The 22,236-nt window shown below is 39.3% G+C and overlaps 1 protein-coding gene across 5 annotated transcripts in view; it reads right to left on the bottom strand.

Annotated features, from left to right (window-relative positions):
• The window catches only part of PLEKHA1 (pleckstrin homology domain containing A1), a 29,487-nt gene extending 7,462 nt beyond the window's left edge, over window positions 1-22,025 (bottom strand). For 3 of the 5 annotated variants that reach the window (XM_083866480.1, XM_083866481.1, XM_083866477.1), the window contains exons 1-7: window positions 21,909-22,025; window positions 8,169-8,329; window positions 6,752-6,808; window positions 5,951-5,996; window positions 4,405-4,502; window positions 1,879-2,010; window positions 905-1,048 (exon numbers count right to left, since the gene is read on the bottom strand). In XM_083866480.1, coding sequence (XP_083722606.1) covers window positions 905-1,048; window positions 1,879-2,010; window positions 4,405-4,502; window positions 5,951-5,996; window positions 6,752-6,808; window positions 8,169-8,309 — 618 coding nt within the window. In that variant the 5' untranslated portion in view covers window positions 8,310-8,329; window positions 21,909-22,025. Of the gene's footprint in view, window positions 1-904; window positions 1,049-1,878; window positions 2,011-4,404; window positions 4,503-5,950; window positions 5,997-6,751; window positions 6,809-8,168; window positions 8,330-11,724; window positions 11,827-21,691; window positions 21,768-21,908 lie in introns of those variants that run through there. The other 2 variants (XM_083866479.1, XM_083866478.1) reach the window with 2 other exon arrangements.
• Between the last annotated feature and the right edge of the window lie 211 nt (window positions 22,026-22,236).

Below are 22,236 nucleotides of genomic sequence, written 5' to 3'. Positions count from 1 at the left end.
AGGGAAAAGAAATAAATATTTACATATTTTATATATAAAATAAAATATATTTACATGTCATGTATTATGAATATATTGAATTATACTTACCATTCTAGTTTTTATTTCAAGTATGATATTGTGTAATTCTTATTTATTAATAACTATTAATTTTGAATAATGTCTTCATTGCAGATTCTTATAATTACAAATTTTGCATCTTTAGTGTCCTCAAGATAATTATACATATGCATCAATTTCCACAATTAATAATTTTTTTAAAAAAAATTGAAAAAATTTAAAAATTCTTTAAGCTACCACTAAATTTTCTAAGATTTATTCAAACTGTAGGAACAACTGCAGCAGAACTACTCTGTGGGAAAAACTGCAAGACAATACATCACAGGTTTCTAGTTTATTTTTAACTAAAAAATGGATGTCACAAAAAGAAGCTTCATAATACAAGATAAAAAGAGTCTGAGAACTTGAAGATGTGTATCTTGCTTCATCTGAACTATCTGTTCCTTCTAGCAAAGCATCACATGAATAGCCCCACTTGTGTTAATCAGCCTGATAAGCTGTACAATTCTTCCTCTGAACTGAAAAAAAAAAATCAGCTTTTCCCAAACATTTTACTGATTTTAAAAGCAGGCACTGAACTTCTGTCCCAATTTAGATGTTTTCAATAAGCAAAACAAAGGATTTCTGCAGAATGTAGAACAGAAGAATTACCATCTGCACACACTAACCATCACATGAAGTCTGTGCACACACTTTGCCCCTTTAAAATATCTTCAACAATACCAAAATAGTCATGAAAAGAAGTAATGCAGATAAAAATCAAGTGCTACTGGAGGATAAATTTCATCTTTAGTTAAATCCTTATTATTGTCAGTAGTAATAAAATCACTGTCAATTGTCTTACCACTGCTCCTTGTTTGACACAGTAGCCAGCTTTGATAATGGCATTATCTGGGGGATGCTTAGCAGCAAAATAAGGAAGGTGAGTTTGTGACCGCTTCAAATAATTCCTGTCAGCCCCTTCACTGCCCTCACTGGCTTCTTCTTTCTAGAAAAAAAACCAGGAAAATTCAGAATACTCTTGGGGTTTATTTTCTAAAGGTGAAGGAATTACTATAGTAGTTACAATAGGAAATAAGTTTATCATCCCATGCTCACAAATCCCATTTCCAATCTGAAAGAACAAAATATTTTAACTGTTTTCCAGAGACAACTGAGACTCTCCAAGTGCTGAGTACCTGTAAGCTGCTCTTAGAAACTAAACTAAGAAAGTGCTGAGTACTTTCAAATAATATTGACAAACACTCGGTTAAAAAAAAATGGTACAGACTTAAAGCCATGCATGTATTTAATGCAAACTTGTAACATAGGCAAAACACTAGAGGTGGCTACAGCAAACAAAAAGTTATTTCTAGGACTACAAGACATCAGAATTCACCAACTTTTTAAATGCATTTTGGGAGCATACATGTCATTTACACGATATTAATCTAATCTGTAACTATTTTCAGCTCAGGAAACTTTCAGAAAGATTCAGCTCTATCTTTAGCAAAGCACAGATTCTACTTCCATAAGCTTGTCCAGCTCCTCAAACTTTTTTTCCCACTTTTCCTCACAATTTTTTCCCCTTTTTTCTGTTAAAGGGGCAGACCTTCATTGCTTTTAACACCAACAATTGATTTCACACAGACAAAATATTATTATCATACTAACAGCTATGTGTGAGCAAAAAAAAAAAAAATCAGTACTCAAACAATCCTTTAAAATCTTCTATAAAGGGAATAAAATCCTCAGAACCCCCACTCAGTATGAATAAATAATATAAATAAATACAACTTCGTGTGTCAAATAATAACCCACTTGTTTGGAGGTTATTACCTGGGTGGGTGTAATGATGGGAACACCACCAACAATTTCTGTCCTGTAGGAGACTTGTTTCTTTCCACCTGGGCTTTCAGCTTGACGATTTGCATTGTCCATTTGGCAGAGAGGATCAGACTGCTTTGGTACCTGCAGTTGGAATGTGAGAATTGACATCAGTTTCACGAAGAAAAGCCCTAAGCATTACTCAAGAATTTTGAGGCATTTTCAGCAGGATTTAACAAATGGTCACTAACTGTAAAAGGCTAAAAAATAGCTTACACAAAAATTTGTTGTAATGACTATGCTTTAGTGCTCAAGAGAAAAATGGTGCCAATAAAGACATTTCAGTGGATGAAATCAGTTGCAAGCTTTGCCATAAAGTGCTTCACTTAATCTTCAAGAAGCACTGCTAGTTTATAGAACTGGTTCTTTATTTTTCAGCTGCTTTCAGTTTTAGTAAGAAAGTGGAGACGGCCGCAGTGCCTGCAGAGCCAGCACAGCAAGGCCATAAACACTGGGACTTTGGACACACCAGGTATCTGATCAGTGTGACATTTGTCCTCACATGTACTTGGCATGAAGACTGTGCTACTGCCCCCATTAATCATACATACATTGCTAAATTCTGTCCAAAATGATCCTATCTAACTATCAGTAGCTATTAGATAATTCTCTCAAATGTGGAACTAAAGCCATCAAAACTCCACAGGAATTTGATTTCCCTTTAAGTGTTTTGATCTAAAATGTTTACTCAGTTTCCTGAGCAAATTTATTTAACCTAAGAAACGCACTGACTACAACATCTTTTTCATTTCTAATCTCCTTCACCTCTATTATTAATATAGCAAATCTGAAGTGACTTCAACAAGAAGAGATCAAGTCTCATATCCAAACACCCCACCCAGCAACCTACTGGGTATTTACAGAAGACATCCAAACTCCTTCAAAAAGGACACACAAATTGTCCATCCAAGACTGTGACACATTCAAAACTTGGAAGTAAACTGATCTAGACAAGAAACCAAAGCTACTTTATAGTCTGTGATTCAAGTTCCTGTGCCCAGGGCTGCTTATTGTACAAAATGCAGCCTGCAGAGAAGTACAGACAGTGCTGAGAGCAGATGTCAGCCCAGGACAGTGTCCTGCTTGTCACCCCTTTGTCAGTGACTTCATCCCCAGCCAAGCCCAGTGCTGAAGGATAAGACACCCATCAGCCTCAGCTTTTCAAGAGTAGGGGCTTGTACCTACAGCTTTGTGGGCAAGTGATTCAGCTGCCACAAACTCCTCCTGAAAATGCTGCAGACCAAGCCCACAGCCACCTCCTCACACAAAGGCATTTTCAAACAGCACTCACGAACGGGTACACAGTGTGCTAGGCTGCCGAGGTTCACAGTCATCCTGACATTATCAGCACTCAAGAGGACTAAAACATGCAATGAATCTTAGAGGATTACAATCTGCAGCAAGTAATGCTCATATTAAAATGAGTAATTGAGTGATGTTAATTATTTGATTCAATAATTTGTCGTACTTAATACAGCACTTGAGCTGTGAACAGATGAACGGTTCAAAGGCTTGTTCCTTCAAAGACAAAATACTAATGATTTCACCATTGAAAATGCAAGATAAACAGAGGATAAACAGCATTCACTCTAAATTGATCCCATTATTTATTTATTTATTTGCTTAATTCCTTCAACTGGAAACAGCTCAGGCCTGGTTGTGGTGCATCCTCCTTATGAAAAACCCAAGTGAGAAGGCTTTGTACTTCTCGGTTTTTTTTAAATTTATTATAAGCAGTAGCATTTTTATAACCCCAAAGAACGGGCTGTATTAAAACCATGCAAAGAATTCATGTAAACATCCTTAGATAACCCAAAAATGAGAAAGTCACTGACAACCAATACTCAAATGCATGCACCCATGCTCAGAACCTCTTCTTTGTCAGGGGGTGTGCTCAGAAATGTTCGCTGTCATCACTTCCCCAAAACTGGAGAAAAACAAAACCCTAACTTCTGCCTCCTGAAAAGACTGAGATAACACGTGGGGGTTTCTCTCATGAGATAACAACTTGTCCTGGTATAACCCAGAAAAGTAATTTAACATTTACCAGAAGAACCATCAATGTCTCTTTGCATGGATGTTACTCAAAATCAGGAGAAAGCTTTTGGAGTTATTGATCAATATTTTAGTAATACTTTAAGAAATACCAACTTTTGACAGCAGGTAGAAGTATATGTATCTTTTCATTGCTTGCTAGTCTCTTCTGGATATTTCAAATAATATTAAGTATCCAGAGTTAATTTTAAATTATTAGAAAAAAGATCCTATGCTGTAATTAAAAATATTATCTTTTGTCCAACTTCCAAAAAGTAAGTTAAACTCAAATTCAGGGGGAGTTCTGTGCAGTTTCTGCAAGTACTGGAAAGTCAAGCCAAGACTTGCTTGTAGCATTAGAAACCTGGAGGCAAAGGTTACATTTGAGCACCTTGAGACAGTCACCATTTGAAAACACTGCTAAATATCAACTCAACCACTTACTGTGATTTTGGTAGCTTTGTTCAGAACATTTACCCATTCAACTAGGTCCTGCTGATCATTGGCTTGTAGAAAGTATTTTCTCATCCCTGCATTCATAACTGTTAAAAACCATTATGAAAAGTTAACAACACTGAAATTTAAGAGCAAACTTAAAATCATTATGAAAATATTTGATTTCAGATGAAAATTCCATTGGAAGCATTTAAGTGCTCACTGTATTTCATTTTAGAAAGTCATCTTAAGACACAAATCTACTTGACTGCTTTATTCTAAAACAAAAAGTAATTTAATCTCTCCACTTGAACGGAGAGCATATGAATGGCATCATACAAACTTTGAAAACTGATTTTTCTGACATAGAAATGAAGTCTTGAATTTTATCAAAATATTCTGCAGTTCCATTTCCTCTTTCTCAATTTCCCCAAAGCAACAAGTTTTATACCTGGGAATCTACAATTTCTCCTTTTAATCCTCTGCCCAGAATCTGTTAACCTTTGTGACATTATGAACATGACTATGGTCACTGATTTATTTTCTTGAATTTTTTTTTTAATTGCTGGAAAAATCAGTATTAATTATTAAGTATTTGATGAATGCACAGGACCAAACAACTTTAAGACAGTTACAACACAAATTTTATTTTACTTTAGTGACTTGGCAGAGAAGCATATTTTAATGAGTTTATATCTCCACGTCCCAACACTTGGCATCTTTTATCCAAAAATGACAAATGCATTTCAGTGTAACAGCAAAAAAATCATAGCTAATTCTTGAAATAAGAAGGTGTTAAGGTGAACGGTGATTAAAACCACCTGAATATAAAGATAATTTTTTTTCCTCTACAAAATATGAAAAACTTTTTAATTAATTACAGATATTTAAACCAGCATCTTGGATCATTCAGGTATTTTAGAGCTGGCCCACTGAAAGGAAAAACTTTCCAAGTGCCTGGGACAAAGCTCTCCACAGATGTGCAGAGGCATCTGTAGATGGCACTGATCTGACACACCAGGTACTTGCCTAAAACCAGGAGGAGTTTTAACATTATCTAAATCTTCCATAAATTTTAAACAAATTTAAACCTAAAAGACACTCCAAGAATTTTTGTGGGTTTTTGGTTTTGGATGGGTTTTTTTGGTGCAGCAACAGAAGCTGAAATTTGAATTAAGAGCATTGGCTGACAGTATTTTTAGATCAATTAAATAAACTTTTTCATCAGTAAAACAGCTTCCAATAGTTAAATTTCTTGTCTTCCTGGCTGACTGGCAGGCCATGATTCTGAAAACAACTTTCATTGCTTATTAATGCCTCAAAAATTTCAGACATCTGAAAAAACAGCTTTCACCTACTCCTCATTAAGCTGCAATATGAAAAAACACAAAAACACCTTATGAGGAAGCCAACATTTCCATCATAGTAAAGAAAGTGAATACAAGCTATTTTTTAAACACTACTAGCTGTAGCTGGTACCAGAACTGCAGAAGATTATCTTTGTTCCACATTTCTGAAGAAGGCACTTGATGCACACAGCACATGCCGAACTTACCAAAACAGAACTCTGCCTTTGGCCTCAGCTTAGTTGCATCGCTAACCTAGAAGGGAAATTAAGATTATAAATGCCACAAAATGGAGAAAATGTCAGATATCACAAGTTTTATTCTCTTTCGAGTGGGTAAATTCAAAGATTAGCAGCACAGCAAGCTGGTTAGGCACAATGATGAAGAGAATTAAAAATAAACAAAAATGAAAGACAAACAAGGAAGGTGGGAAGACACAGTACTAGCAACAAAAAATGCAAAGGGAGAATGAGAAATGAGCAGAAAGACAAGAAAAGGTCAAGTATTTTTCTCCATTTATTTGTTAATGCAATATCTGCTACAAATTTAACCACCGAAACTTTCTTAGTCCACAGTTCCCTTTCAGACATATTTAGAACTAACTGTATACACAGTATAAAGAGCAAAATATTTTTTTAGAAGTTTTTCTGTCCTGTCTACTTAAAGTCATTATCACTTGCAAGGTATCACACCCAAAGACATTTTCTCCTTCATAAATGGCCTGTCTTTTCTCCAAGACTAATGGGAATTCAAATACTCATAAAGAACTGAAATGTCAATTTTATGAGCACAAAGAGCTGCTGTTTGAAATCACTAAGCAAACTTAGACAACACAGTAATTAATCTGTTCTTATTTTAACTTGAACCTATTGAAGTGTTTTAACACTTCTCTAATTCAGGAGCACCACAGAAGCAAAAGGAGTAAATGGTATTTAAATTTGTCTGAAGTTGAGGCCCTTGGTAGTTACCACCAAGAATTTAATGAGTGTCTCACATATTAATTATCTTACCTTTGAAATATAGGTAAGTTTAATGACCCCAACAGGTGGAGATCCAGAGGGAAGATTCTGGAATAAATCACATATGTTACAAGGTGAAACTAGTTTATTCTCATGCCACAGTCAGTGTTTATGTATAAAAAAGCAACTAATTCCACAAACAAAAAGAAAATCTTCCATATTTTTATAGACAATGCACAATGTATGCTTGAAACAGGATCTAAACTACTTGTTTATTATACACACATCTGTTAACTAAAAACAGAAAGACTGCTAGAAACAATACAAATAGTAATTGTTTCAGAGGTTTATGTATTTTACTAGAGGAAAAAGGATTCTTGTGGGTCTGCATCCAGGAAATCCGGAAAGAAAACTTTTTCCTTAACAGATGTTGGAGTCTCATGTACTTTGACCAGGGCAGGCGGAAGGGACAAGAAGCGACATTCATCTATTATGTCAGATACTTCAAAGGCCATCTCACATATTTTCCAATCACTTCAGGGATTTAGAAAGGCCTTCACAGACAGTTATAAAAACTCTGCAGTTCTTCAAAATGAGAAGTTTCTTCAAAAAGAAGTTTCAATTTGCCTCTTGCAAGAAACCCTTTCATTTGCACATGTAAAATAAAAGGCCTAACCTAGGCTTCGGTGTGCACTGCAAATATCATTAAGTCTTAAAACTTCTGAGGAATTGCAATTTCTACAGCACTTCAAGATTTTGTCTACATGCCCTGAACTGCTTCTTTCCACTCATCTAGATCGAATGTTTGAAGTCTGCCTTACTTGCAGAAATTCTTCTCCTCAGTGAGAACTGCTAAATGCTTCAGTCACAAGTCACATCCATCGAGCTGCACTTCATTTACATTTTGTTTATGCTGGTTCCTTTGAACAGCAGACTCATGCTTTTTAACTCTGCTGCTCCTGGCAGAAGGGTACATGGATATTCTTCTGGCAGGCAGTTGTCAGCTGACCTGGATCCTACACTCCCACTGTCTCTGTGCCCAAACCTTGAGCAATTATCTGTTCTTCCCTCTGCTAGAAAACACAGGGATGCAGGTACATTGTAAAAGTAGCTCTTATCTAACGGCTGCTCTCCACCATAATGGATGCAAGGTCCTCACTCATACACCATCCATGCTGGACTGAAACTGCAGGTTTAATTAAAAATTGCTTTTCAATCACTGATTCTGTTGAGGGAAAGGAATATGTGATGCAAGGAAAACCACACACTGCCACATAAGGTTAAAGGTGAATTAAACACCGGGGTGTGTGATTTGGTTCATCTGGTTATATTAAACTGCTTTACAATTATTTCACTTACGTCGATAATTTTTCTCCCCCAGCTTCCGGGTCCCCATTTTTGTTTTGAGGACTGGTTAGAAAATCCAAAATTGAGATAAAGCAGGAAACTCCCGGCAGGAACAGCTCACCTGTGGGTTATCCATGTACCACACCAGGCTGTCCTCTCGTGTGTCCAGGATGAAGTACCGCCGCAGGAATTTCCCACTATTCTCATTTTCCTCAATGTCTAGAAAACCACAGATGCGATTCTGGCGATCCACATAAGGCATTTCTGACCCTGGACATCACACTGCACGACAAAAAGCACAGCAGGTAAAACAAAGTTCCTTGTTGCTAATTTGAAGACTGCTCTGTGCCTAGCCATGACATTTTGAGCAGTTTCAATCAGTAGCTTAAAGGAGTTTCTAAGGAAGGGTAAGTGAAGCGAGGCTGCTCCCCACACCACCACTGAATTTTTACACAGGACTTTCATACTTCTCTCAAGTATGATCTAATAGCCTAAGTGTAAAGTTACAAATGGTAAGCAGCAGATGAGCATCAAGACTAACTCTTACAAGATCACTGAAAAATAAAAGTTCTCCTTCACAACATACACAAAATTGATACAGTGGTGGGGTTGCACTTCCTCCTTTACATTGCCTCTCACGGCCAAGAAAGAATCTTTGGCAGCAGCTCAACTGCCCAACACAATTTTTCATATCTTGCTTAGGCAAATGCAATAAAAAAAACTTTTAGAAACATTGTTCACATTTTTCTTCTCTCCTACAAAAAGCACTTCACGTCTAACTGTGTCTAAGATGACATCTTTCCATTCTTAAACATGAAATAGGAAAAATGAAGCTACATGTGCACCAACAGAGCTGTGAACATCCTCTGCTCATGGTACTGAGGCCTGAGTGCACCGGGCTTTTATTTTGGGTTTTGGTGTCTTTTTTTTCCTTTTTAATTTGTTTTGCTTTGCTTTAAAACTATGAATTAAAAGCTGCATTGTGCCCACCTATTACCATTTCACCATTCACCTTTTATGGCCCTGCCTTACTGCAGCCTATTGCATTGAGGGTTCTGCTTCCTTCTGTTTTATGGGAAAGTCATTTTTCTTTAAGAGCCAGCCTTGTAAGACCGAAGATACATTTGCATACTCATCTAAAAATGATAAAAATCAGGTTGATGCCAATCTTTCCCAGGGCAGGAAAGAAATGATTCAGTCTTCACATTTTGTTACAAAAGTCAGAAATAGCACAGATCCAAAAATACTAATGTAAGACATAGAAGGTTGAAGCACTTCACATTTTTCATAATTTTCCAACTTTTCCAGTTTTAAATATGTAATATGGAAATTTCATTTTAGTATGTCTTTAAATCCTTTGCCTTTAATACTTTTTAAGATTACTTGATTTAAATACATTTACATACACATACAATGAGACAGACACCTGATAATTATTTGTAGTTAGCTACTGATATACCACACCAAAACATGAGAGAGTTTTGGTTTTTTTCAACGTGTTTTGGGGAGAAAATCAGTGCTTATTTTAGGGACTCAGATACCCACATTTTTGGGGGGGGAATCAATATCCAAACATGTAAATGTATAATTGTATTTACAGCTGTCATTTTATGACTAATTAGAATACAAGCAAATTTTTGACTCAATCACTTTGATTAAAAAGTCTATTGCCAGCAACAATGGTTTAAATATGCAAAGGTTTATTCTTCAATAAAGTAAGAAAATTCACAAAGGTAATTTAAATTTTCTTGGTGTGTTCCTCACAATTTAAATATCACAGATCTAAGTCTGTAACCAAGTTATGGTTATAAGGACCACAAAAATAAACACTTGAGCACTCAGGACAATATCATTATTTTAACAAATATTCATCAGTAATTCAATTGAGGCTCTTGGGATCACTTCACTGAAGCAAAATCTCCCTATAAACACATCTGAGGGCAAGCTCAAGGGCAACTGTTCTCTAAATTACACCTCTAATCTGGGAGAACTTGGCATCACACCTGGTTTGCATTTAAATGAATATAAAAATTGCCATTTACCAGTATTGCCCTAATTTGTGCCAGGTGGACCCTGAACAAAATCATCCAGCATTTCCAGGACACCCTTTAGGCTTCACATCAACAGTTTATGAAGCCCAGAAAAGCCCTGTGCCTAAAAAAAAAAGCAAATATTGGTGGCTGGTTTCCTGTCTGAGCAGACTTAAAGCTGTGTTCTCTGCAGATGTGAAGAAAATGAAACACGAAACAAGGAAAACTTGTTTTTGAAACAAGATACGGATTGATTAAGAATCCTTGAATAAAACCAACTGAATTTTCAAAGCACTTTCCCCCTATAAGAGAATCTATGTTTCAGAAAACCTTTCAAGGAAAATGAAAGGAGGATGCTCATAATGCTCCATTATGAACATACAACTAGCTAAAGCTGAACTACTCCAATACTGGATTTCTCTTTTTCCAGGCAAAAGACAAAACTCAGAAGCTTTTTCTTATTTGTCAGTAAACCAATTTTCACAGAAGGAAAAAAAAGAACCCCTAAATTAATAAAGATTTTCCAGTTCAAAGTACTACTAGCTAATTTCTAGCCTACAAAATGATACTATATGCACCTACTCTGTGCTCAAATGAAAATACAGCATAAACTAACACTAATGTAAAAATGTGAATTGGATAACTGCTGTTTTCTTCAAATTAGTTTAAAATTTCTCATGGGATTACAGACCTCTACCAGACTGATGGTCTTAAAGAATAAGAGACAAAAAAGCCCCCTTTAACTCTGTAATAAATTGAAATACAACACAATATCATACACACAACGTTTTGCAGTTTTAGCAGCCTGCTTGCACACATTACACCTTGGCAAGATTCCCCTGTAAATTAATAGCAATTCTATTCAACCTTCATTAATGAACCACAATTTACAATGCACATTAAAAAAAAAAAAAAACAAAACAAAAATCAATGTGTGCCTTTCTTCCAGTTACTAAAGGGACTGAACACATGACAAAGCCACCACCGTGATCCCCTCCCTGACAACTCTAGACAGACCCAAAAAGCACTGATGGAATTGCCATGATTCATACAAGGAGTTGCAGAACTCTAATTCTTCAGTGCAGGAAATCTGGCTGGAAGACCACCAGCCAAAGAATTCATCAGAACTTCAACTCAGAAATGTCTTCAGAATAGAGATCATGTCTTGCATACATGAGATTTTTCACTGAATTATTTGAAACAATTATGAAACAAAAATCACCAAGTACAAGTCTGTACATTTTACAGCATTATTACATGCACCCTTAGTTATTTTCTGCAGCAGAACCTGCCGCACAGAACAGTGTATCAACTCTTCTAGAGTCAAGCATTATAAAAAGATTATGAGTTTTTAGAAAGGCTGAAGGCATCAAACCTGTTACAGGTCACATACAACTTAAATTCATTTTGCCTTCCCTCCCTGCAGTGGAGATGTGGGTCAGTGACATAGTGCTGCTTCAGGAAAAACACCCCTGTGGCCCATTTCCTCCTGGTTCCTGCCACAATCCTCCAGAAACAAAGATGTTCTTGAAAACCCATTTGGTGGTGTATAGTAACACTCTGTAAGAACTCCCAGCTCCTTAAAATTCTTTCCTGGAGGGCTGTTATAATCCAAACAGGAGGTGTCACTTATTTTTGAAGCCTTACATCTCTCTTTCCAGCAGCAGGGTACTAATTTAGGAGGTCCACAGTTCATCAGCCTGGCTTCTCTCAGCTTTCCCCTCTGAGGTACAACATACACTGACATTCCCCAACATTTATATCCCACATTGAGGGCTGCCTGGCCTCCTGGGCACCACTATAAATAAAAATCCCAGATCACCTTCCCCAGTCTGACTGTAAATGCATGACTGCACAAGTAGGACCTGCAGAGGCACATGAGCTTCTCCTTTTCACCATTTATAACATACAACTTCAACTCTCCCACATTAATTCCTATTTTTAGTTTCCCACCAGCACCTGTTCTTGAGTTCACCTCCATTTCAGACTGATTGCAGCCTTTGTATCTTCAAGTACAAAGTCTAGACAAGACTGAAGTGAGGTGCCAGATAACCTTTCTATGGGCCAATCATCTCTCCTTTGACTTGATTTCCACGGGTAGGAACAAACCATGGACCACTGGCTGACTAAAGCAAGTGGAATTTTGTCTTTATAAAATGACCATGCAATAGGCTTTGCACTATCACAGTAGGGCTTGATTAGGATATACAAGAAGGGCATTTAAAACCTCTTTATTTTACATGTCTTTTCCCCAAGCTTTGGGTATATTTTATTACTTTTATTTCCTTATTTTAGAGGAACAGTTCTGCTTCCTGCTCTTTAATATGTGGACACTTGAAACTTTGGATTTAACTTACCCCAGGAGATGACTTTGGGGCTCTTTTTCTATCAGTCAGGAAGATTAAGAAACATCCATTACCTACTTACTCATCCCTATGAAATGAAGAACAACATTCATACACCTCCACTCGATAAATATAAAATGATGCCATGAGTCATGCCCAGCCCTCCTCCCCATCTCCCTTTTTAAGCTCTGCTGTTTACAGCAGCTCCAGCATCACAAAGGGAAGGTAAAGCAGCATCCCCAGCGATCTCCAGTCTTTCCTGCAGTTCCAGGGACAGCTTAATTAGCGAGCGCTCCTGGCTTTTGCCTAGGCAATTACTCTCAGCTTCCTGCTGTAAATCAGCTGCTCTCCAGCTGGTCATCTCTTTTACTGACCATTTACTCCCTCCCCAGGGGAAGGGATGAGTTCAGACTGTCCTGCTCATCCCCTGAAGAACACTGCAATGAAAGCTTTCCTTCTTGTGTACATGCAGGATAAGGAAAGGGAGTGGGGAGGGGGAAATTCCAACCTTAAGACAAGCAGCTCAGAGCAGACTCTGGAAACAAGTCACATCAATCTTTCTCTTTTTATTTCCTTGAAAACCTTCCAGCACTGGCAGCCCACCAGAGAGATAACTTATACTATGAGACAGTACTTTAAATCCCTGCTCACCTTTCATACAACTTCCAAAGTACCAAAAACATAACAAAAAACCCCACAAACAATGAATCCAGGAGCTGGAGAGGTGACTTGGCTGCAATTCTTTTGACAACAAAAGATAATTCAGAATGGATGGATTTAAAATTACAAGCCTAGCTTTTCAATTTCCCAAGGATCCTCCACTGCCTCATTTTTGTTCTGGAGAGTACAGCAGACACTGGATAATTCTGTTAACAGGGAAGACATGACTTTGGTTTGCCAGTAGCCTGTGACACTATGACTAACTTTTTAACTACATCTAAAAATGAGAACTGGAAGTCTCCAGGATGCACTGCCCCCTAAATTCAGATTCCCTTTCTAAAGTAGTCAAAAAGAAGGAAAAAACAGCTGCAAAAGGCCAATATTCACCTGGAAAAAAATCCTGAGCAGAAATCAAATCTCCAAATGAAAAAGCCTTAACTACAAGTGGCATTGACCTCTCCTATCCTTGACCTAACTACGAGGAATGTCAAAAGATACGTCCCTCCCCCAGAACCTAAACAGCTTCCAAGCAGACCACAATATAGAAAAATCATCGTTGCAGTGATGAATCATCCAACAAAACCAGCAGCCTTATCTTGAACTCCAGTCTTATCCAGTCATGATTCTGTGCTCGAAATGCTGATCTGCTGTTTTTCAGGAACACTTGTTAAATCAGGGTCAGCCAACCACTCCCATCTTTCCCAGTGTACCTCAGCAAGTCGAACGATTAATTTTATTCAATAGTACCTTGTAATGTTACTTTCACCTCAGAAAAAAAAAATGTTCTAAGGGAAATCTAGAGTTCTACAGAAAATATTCTGAAGTTACCTGAATCCATCATCCCCTGGCCTGTTTCAAATACTGATTTACAAGTTCCACGATGGAACAGACCGGTACTTCCTCAAAAACTTCTGCAGAAATTTCTCCAAGAGATGTTTCCTGTTCTTAACTGAACTATTTTCCTCCATTTTAAGGTATTTGCAGTAGCAGCCAAAGGCTTTGGGATATAATGGAATGAGGAAATGCATTGCACAGGATGCAAAGTTCTTCTCTACCACTGATCTTTTAAGTCAAAACAAAAAACAAAAAATAATAATAATAATAATAAAAAAAAAAAAAAAAAAAAAAAAAAAAAAAAAACAACCAAAAGAATCTCACCTATTAAGGGTTTTTGCCCAGCTAAAACAATTATTTTAATTGTCCCTCTAAATGCACCAAGCTAATACAAACAAAAGGAAGCATCCTGTGCAACGAGGCCATTATAAAAAAAAAAAAAACCACTCTTGAAATTAATCCATTAATAACTTAGGAGTGATGACCAGCTTACAAGGCAATGAAGTAAAATAACCAAGCGAAGAGACAGTGATAGAATATGTTCAATAACACCGAGTCTTTACAACAGTCAGATGTCATTTTCATCACTTTATATTAAGCCTCTAGATAATATAGTTACTCCAAATGAGATATAACCAGAGATAAATGCAATAAAAGAAAACAAAATATAGTTACTCCAATTCAGTTTGACTTATGTCTCACACAAGCCTCAAAACAAGTTTTTAAATGCCTATCAATTTCAGTTACATAGTAGTTAAAATCCTTAAAACTGCAAGTTCAGGATTGATTCATATTTACAATTAGTTTAATTTTTTTAAGCCTTTTCAAAATTTTAAGTAAGTGCCACCTACAAACTCCAAATATGACAAATTAGGTCCTTGTTTTTGAAGAGGCTTACATGCTTAGTCTATAGAAAGTGCCCATTCATGACGACCAAAACAAATTAAAAATTAAGCAGGAAATAACCACATTACTTATTAGGATTACTTATTATTACTAGTTAGTCATTAGAAAAAAAAACTGTTTAATTTCAATAATAAACTCATAACTGTTTCATGCAGGCCAACCACTCCAAGCACTTGAATTCCACACACTCCCAGCCATTTCAAATTCCCACCTGAATCAAACTACAAATCCTGGTGAAGCTTATTTGACTTTAGGAAGCCCAATACAAAAAGAGGGCGAGGCTGGTTGAATAATGAAGTTTGCCATTTTTGAGCCCTTTTTTGCTGATTTTTCACTCTGAATCCTGGGTATGAACTCAGCAGTAAAAAAAACCACACACCTTCTTCCTGGGAATGTGTAAGAAATAGAAAGGCCAGCTGCTTAGGAAATTAGTAATATCTTCAGTTTTCACAGAATACTCTTATGTTATTAAAGAAAGGGCTGTAAATAACTGATTTTTCAGTTCATTTCAATATCAAATAATGAAAAGAACATTATCAGGTGAATATTTGGTTTGACAATATCAGGTGAATATTTGGAATATTTATGAATTAATGAAATCAAAGTACACAAAGCGAGCAAGTGATCATCAATTTTGATTTTGTAGATCCAATTTAGCAAATTCAATGCAGAATAAAGAAAAATGCAATAGCTCACCTACATTAAAGCTTTGGAAAGGAACAAAATCATTGCTGTTCAATTTTCACCTAATTTATTTTAATATTTACAGTACAGACTGTATTCATCATTTCATTGTATAATCCATTATGAGGGCCCAAATTCCCTCTACTGCAAAGATTTGATATTTCCTCCAAAATCCAGCTCACTTCTCAGTTATATCAGAACTAGACAAGGATTTCCAGAGATTAGGACTAATCTCAGAGCTCCTCAGTAAGTGCAAGTGTAGTGAAAGCTCTTTAGGAAGAGCAGGGCTTTGTCTGTCTCAGGTAAGAGAACCAAAGTGCATTTACAGAACACGCCAGCTCCTGTTTACCAAGGTGGGAGGGGAAAATTAAGCTCCCATCAAATGGCAAAGTTTTTGGGACTCTTTTTACCTTCCCTCTCTGTTTTTTTAAACACCTTAAATTAAGAAAATCAATCCCCAGTGTGGCATATTTAATAGAAGTCTCACCCGGCACACAGATAAACCCCATGTGGAGTGTCAGGTTTTGTAGCACAGTGCCAGCACACTAACACTTCACTGAAAGCACATCCCTGTAACTCCTCACAGAATTCATTTCCAGCAGCCTTCCTCCTTGGAACCAAGCCATGAGCACAGGGAATTGTCCTCATGTCAGGTACAGCCCATGTCTGGTTGTGGCCTTTGGCCTCACCCTCCTCCTCATTTGTGGGATGACACAAATACCAGTTGCTGCCCGGCTGCCGCTCTGCCTGACAAAAGGTGTTTCTCAAAACCTCAGTCACGGTGCATAGGGAGAATAACACCCCTCCACCCACAGAATAATCCCCAAAGTACCAGGCAGGCTCCTGGCATTTTGTGGGATTGCTGTCTGACCTACACACAAGGGAGGCAGAAACACTCCAGAACAATTCCAAGTCCTGTGCACATCCAGCAAGCCTGGAAATCCTGGATGCACCGTGAGCATGCAACAGCCTGGTTTTCAACACTCTTGTCCTGCTGCCTCCCACAAAAAGGCAGCAAATGGACCTCCTGAAGGAATCATGGTCCTCCACCCAAAAACCAGGGCACCAGCACAAAGTAGGAAAATAGTATAGCTAAATTACAGCATCTACAGTGAAGTCGATTTAAGAAACAAAAGAAAAAGGTTAATGATAAAAAAAAAAAAAATCAAGATAACCAAACCCTGAAGTCCTGAATCAGCAGACACACTTTTAACACCCTTTAAGTTACCCACCCTTCCAGCACTGCTGCACACACAATCCTATATCTACCAGATACAGAAATAACTTGCCAGCTGAATTATTAGCCCAACCTAAGACCCCATTTATCATTCTCAGCCTCCCTAAAGAGTTAACCAACATATTGAACAACGTCTTTTGAAGTGCGGTTTGAAGAGGACTGCTCACTCCTAGAACAAGCCTGGCATGTAACTGTTTTAGTGCTTAACAGAAGAACACTTAATTAAGTCACTAATCTAAACAAGTTCCAACACATTTTCTTGGACATGGCATGTAAATGTGGTGGGTACCAAAGCACCCAGGGAGAGCATACACATCAAAACAATTACATATTAAACGAATTAATTTATCACCTATCTGTCAGTATACAGAGACTGTTCCTAGGAGTGTTGACTCTCAACAATGAAAACATGTTTGCAAAGCTTGGTAATTGCTGTCTAGTCTACATTTTCAATTTATAGCAATGACGGTGCCCTATTTTCACCAGAAAGATTTTAAATCCAAAATACTTTTAACTCTGTAACATTACTGAAGACACTGCTCATTAGAGGTAGCTGCAAATTCTTTTTCCCTTTGGGGGAGTGGAGAGGTAGAAAAGCTCAACCTCTTTCACATGAAAAGTCAGGAAATCAGGCCAAATTTAAGAGATTCCACTTACCACGCCAGCAGAACAAATGAGCTAAATTGATATCCAAGACATCTGGATGCAATGGTTAGCTAGAATTAAAAGCATCTTCCAAAGAAGAGAGCAGCCAACAAAGGAACAGAGAGAGCTTTGCTACTGTCCCCTGTGTGGCAGAACCATAACATAAAAGATTTACATGTTTGTGTGGATATTTTAAGCATTGTTTTAAAATTCTGTTAAACAAACAAGGCCATGCAGCACTCCTTAAAGTTTTAAGGACTTGCTTTCTCTAAGTGACACCAGAGATTTCCAGTCAAAACCTTCTTTTTCCCCACTGTATTTTTCTGCTTTTCCTCCTCCTGCCTGGAGCTGCCCCCCAGTTTTTTAATTTGGGCAGTGCCTTCAGCCTCTCCCTGCCAGCACTGGGGAGCTCTGTGCCCCACAGCAGCACCTCCCCTGGCCACATCCAACCCGACACACACCCTGAGCACCCTGTGATGCACAGCTGCTGCTGCTCAGCACTCTCACTATGAGAATGGAGGGACACAGCAGCAGCTTGTCCCGGGCCACACAGGAAGCTTTTTGGCAACACAGTGAGCTGAACCTGTTTCCCAAGTCCCAGAGCAGCAAGCTCACTATTGAACCACCTTTCTTCTACATAAAATACCTGAAACTATTCAGATTTTAAGGCAAAGGCATATGTTCAAACCTGAAAACTGTTTAAACTGTTGAATGCCACAAATGTCTACCAGACCTGCAACTCCCTACTTGTGCAGATAACATCTGTTAAGAGTAAGTGGCTCATACAGTTCTGCACCAGAAAGCTTAATAAGTTCCTTCTCCAAGATTAAAGAAACACCTACACATTCTAGATGCTTCTGCAAGTCCCTGGAGGGAGAAAATGCTGCTCAGTGCTGAGACAATGAACCAGCTTCCTTCCTCAACAGCAACAAAACCCTGCTGCTTTACCTAGCACTGAGAGGAAAGTGTTATTTATAGAATTGAGCCCTATACCAACACGTACCTAAATATTCTCACAGTTAGGGTACAGCATGTATCAAGATGACCTTAGACCTATATATTTTCAAAGTCCTAATTTGAAAGATGAGTGTAAGAGCAGAAAAAAACTGGAAGCAGCTCAGCCATATATCCCCCATTCCAATTCATTTCAATGATTCTCTGCATTGAAGTAGAACTTCAAAACCTGAACCTGAACCATTCTTGTCACTCAGATCTCTTCAGCAGGCGATTTTTTTTTTAAAGCTGTTACATTATTTTCATATGTCAAATAAGCTCACTAGGATTATGATATTTAGGTTTCTTATATAATTTTATAAATCATTGACAGCAATGCTTCTAGCCATGTCCCATTGCATTTAAGGTTCAAAACCAAAAGAATACATGTACTGACTGTTGTGTTTCTTTCTTGGTGACTTCTTAAGCACTTGTTTCACGCTGTAAAAATGTTTTATATTAAGGCCAGTTACCTAAATTCCCATTTTGGCACTGAAATAACTTACTATCCTGTATTTTCATACAATTACAGAACTGCACAAAGGTTCACTTGGCTCCAGACTCCAGTAAGTATTTTCTAAGACTTATTCCTATTGTTCATAATTATCAGCGAAATAATAAAAAAAAAAAACCCTGCCAAAACCCATCTTGCAAGACAGATACACACTCTCACCTCACAAGCTATTGTCTAAACACTGATGTAGGGATGGATACATCCAAAAGCACAGCAGAGCATGCAAGGAAAATTCTCATTAGAACATGTGCTCACTCCCCAACACTGCTGCTTTGCTGCACTTTGGAGGAACTGCATTTACCATGATAACTGTCAGCTTAAATAACCAGGAACAGTCAGTAATAAAGACATCGATGGAATTCTAAATCTACTAAAATAGATTAAGAATTTTGCAGGCCTGGCAGCTTGGGCTACATCCAACACTGCACTGGAGACTGTGATACAAGCAGAGATCTCTTCTCATTTCAGTAATGTCCTCAAGTTCTTTCTAATCTGTTACAGTCAATAAAAACTGACTTCTGCACTTCCTCTCTTCTACACCAACTCTCTGACATGCAGTCAGCCTTTATTTGAGCTGAGATAGCTCTGCTGCCTTCTGGAACAAGGCCCAGGTACCTGGAAAAAACAAGGCAGGAAAAGTTCCTGCATTCAGGTCTCTTCCTCATGCACATGCCTTCTGTATTCCCCATGTGTGTCTGCCTTCTGTCACTCAGCTACTACTCCCGAGGAAAAGTAAATACAGGAGGAGAGGTGGAGGGAAAGCATGAAGATGCTGCCTATATTCTTTATACAATAATTATTCTTTGACTATTGTCTAATTTGTATGAAAGCATCTGCTCCTCTGAAACATCTTAGCACTGCACTGCACCTGCCAGTGACCCACTGTAGATTTTTTGCTTTAATTTCACCCTCAAAATGTAGAGCTATGCAATGGAACACGAGGCCAAATGTAGTTTTAAAGCAGAGAAATAGCTCAAGAAAATAGATGTCTTTAGAATTTATGAACTTGGAATTAAATCTACACCCTCAAAATCAAATCACAATGTTTGATAACTGTAAATAGAACTCAATAAGTCACACAAAGGTTTATATTTTATGCAAAGCTGACTCCAGCAGTGTAGCACTCACTGATATCCAGGACACATAAACCCCCATGTATTATTGCTTGAATTATTACTTTCTGCACCAGTGCTTATCTCTCCCTGAATTAAAACATCTCTCCCTACCACAAAGAGATTTCAGCCCACTTTTAACACTTCCTCATGCGACAAACGGGAAAACTGCACTTCTCCACTTCTGTGCTTCACAAACCTGACAGTTTCATGTATTGTTGCTGGTATGACTCTCTCAGCTAAAAATAACAACTAGGAGGAAACAAGACTGAATGGACCTAAAGTGCAAGTTCACTGTTCCACAAGACAGAGTAACTCATGAGACAGCAACCAGTCAAAGCCACCATACACACTGCCAGCTCGGTTAGGACTGTGTTTGTGCTGCAGCAAAATGAATGCACCCCAAATATTAAAAAAAAAAAAAAAAAAAAAAAAAAAAAAAAAAAAAAAAAAACCACAAACCCCACCAAACCAAAACACAAAACCCAACAAATCCTGTTGATTTGGTTTCAACAGTGAGAAGCCACTCCTCACACACCATAGGCCCCAGAACTGTACAGTCAAAAATGGCTCTGTCCTGCAGGGTCAGGTATGGGATGGGGTCAGGAGAAGAGAAAATTTATCTCTACAGACATTACAGCCTCTGTCAGGAAAGCAAGGAATTTGTCAGAGGCATCAAAGAAGCTGATGCTGTTTAGCTTGCTCTATGCCTAGTAATCTCTTTAAAAGCACTCTGCTTTGAGAAGAAGGTGAAGCATGGAGAGCTGTAGCTCTTAATATCTAAAAATAATTTTAAAAATATTATGCCTCTCAGCTTTACTCAGGTAACACCACTCTGTTGATGCCTAATTCAGGTGCTCAGCGTAACAAAGCAGTAACTGTTTCCTCACTTGAAGACTGCTCGTTCTGCTTGATTATAACCACAATACACTTAGTGAAAATTAGACATTTTTCTTACGGAAGGCCTCAAAGCAGCAGCCCACCAAAGAGAAAACTGCTGTCCTCCTCTTGATTTTACTTTGCAAACATTTGATGCAACAACATAATGCCTTTTACGAAGGTCGTGCATTAGTTCCTCCCCAGGGAGCTACACAACACATGCAGAATTTAAGTCTTTGTTAAATTTAGCAGCACGTCAAATGCCTATCTGGAATTTTACAAGTGATAAAAACCGCGCATATAACAACAGTGGTTACAGTTTAACATTCATTTATAGTCAAGTTACCCATTTAAAGACACTTTGGTTCAGTAAATAACCAGCCCCGGTTACAGCTAACCCAGAGCACGGCTCGGAGCGTGCCAACAGCCTCCCCACACACCCCTCTGCAAAACTTGTGCCTTCCAAAGCTACAAACAATCGCGGCGCTCGGCGCTGGCTGCCCCAGCCCCACCGCGCTGTGCTTGGGACGGGGAGGGCCAAGGCGAGGCTGCCCGGGGAGCCCACAGCCCACAGCCCACAGCCGGCAGGCACATCCCTGCGGGCTCTACCCCAGCACCATCGCTCCCGCCCGGTGTGCTCCCCCAGCGGGGCGGCCGAGGGAGCCCGGGGAGCCCACAGCCCACAGCCGGCAGGCACATCCCCGCGGCTGAGCCCCGGTACCATCGCTCCTGCCCGCCGTGCTCCCCCAGCGGGGCGGCCGAGGGAACGGACCGTGACCGGCCATGAGATCACCTCAGCTCTTACCTCCGCGGCCGTGACAGCGCCCTGCCTGCCCGCGCCACCGGGGCACCGCGCCGGGCAGAGCCCCCGCGCCGCCGAGCGCCTTCCAGGGAAAACGGAAAGGAAAAAAGGAGGGAGAAGGGAGCAGGACAGTGCCCTGCGCGGTCACACACCGGGCAGGCGCGGAAGGAAGGGCATCACCCAGGGCGGGCCGAGCCCCGCCCCGGGCCGAGGCACTTACTGGAGTGGTGGCAGTGCGGGAGCCCCGTGAGGAGAGCCGGGCGCTCCCCGGGCCCGCTCCCGGCCCCGCTCCCGCGCCCCGCCCCGCACCGGGAACGGGCTGGTCCCGCCGCCTCCGCCCGCACCGCCGGGCTCGCACTGCGCGTACACCGCCGCGCCACCGCCCGCGCCGCCCCGCGGCCTGCCGGGACATGTAGTACGGCGTGCGGCCAGGGGCGAGGCGCGGGGCATGCTGGGAATTGTAGTCCCATTACTGGGATTTAAAAAGGCCGCAGCAGGGAAGGAAATGTTGCGTATTGTGAAGAAATTCTTCCCTGGGAGGGTGGAGA

This window comes from Zosterops lateralis, assembly GCF_965231275.1.
Source record: "Zosterops lateralis genome assembly, chromosome: 8".
Taxonomy (NCBI): domain Eukaryota; kingdom Metazoa; phylum Chordata; class Aves; order Passeriformes; family Zosteropidae; genus Zosterops; species Zosterops lateralis.
This window is presented reverse-complemented; position numbering and strand designations above follow the sequence as displayed.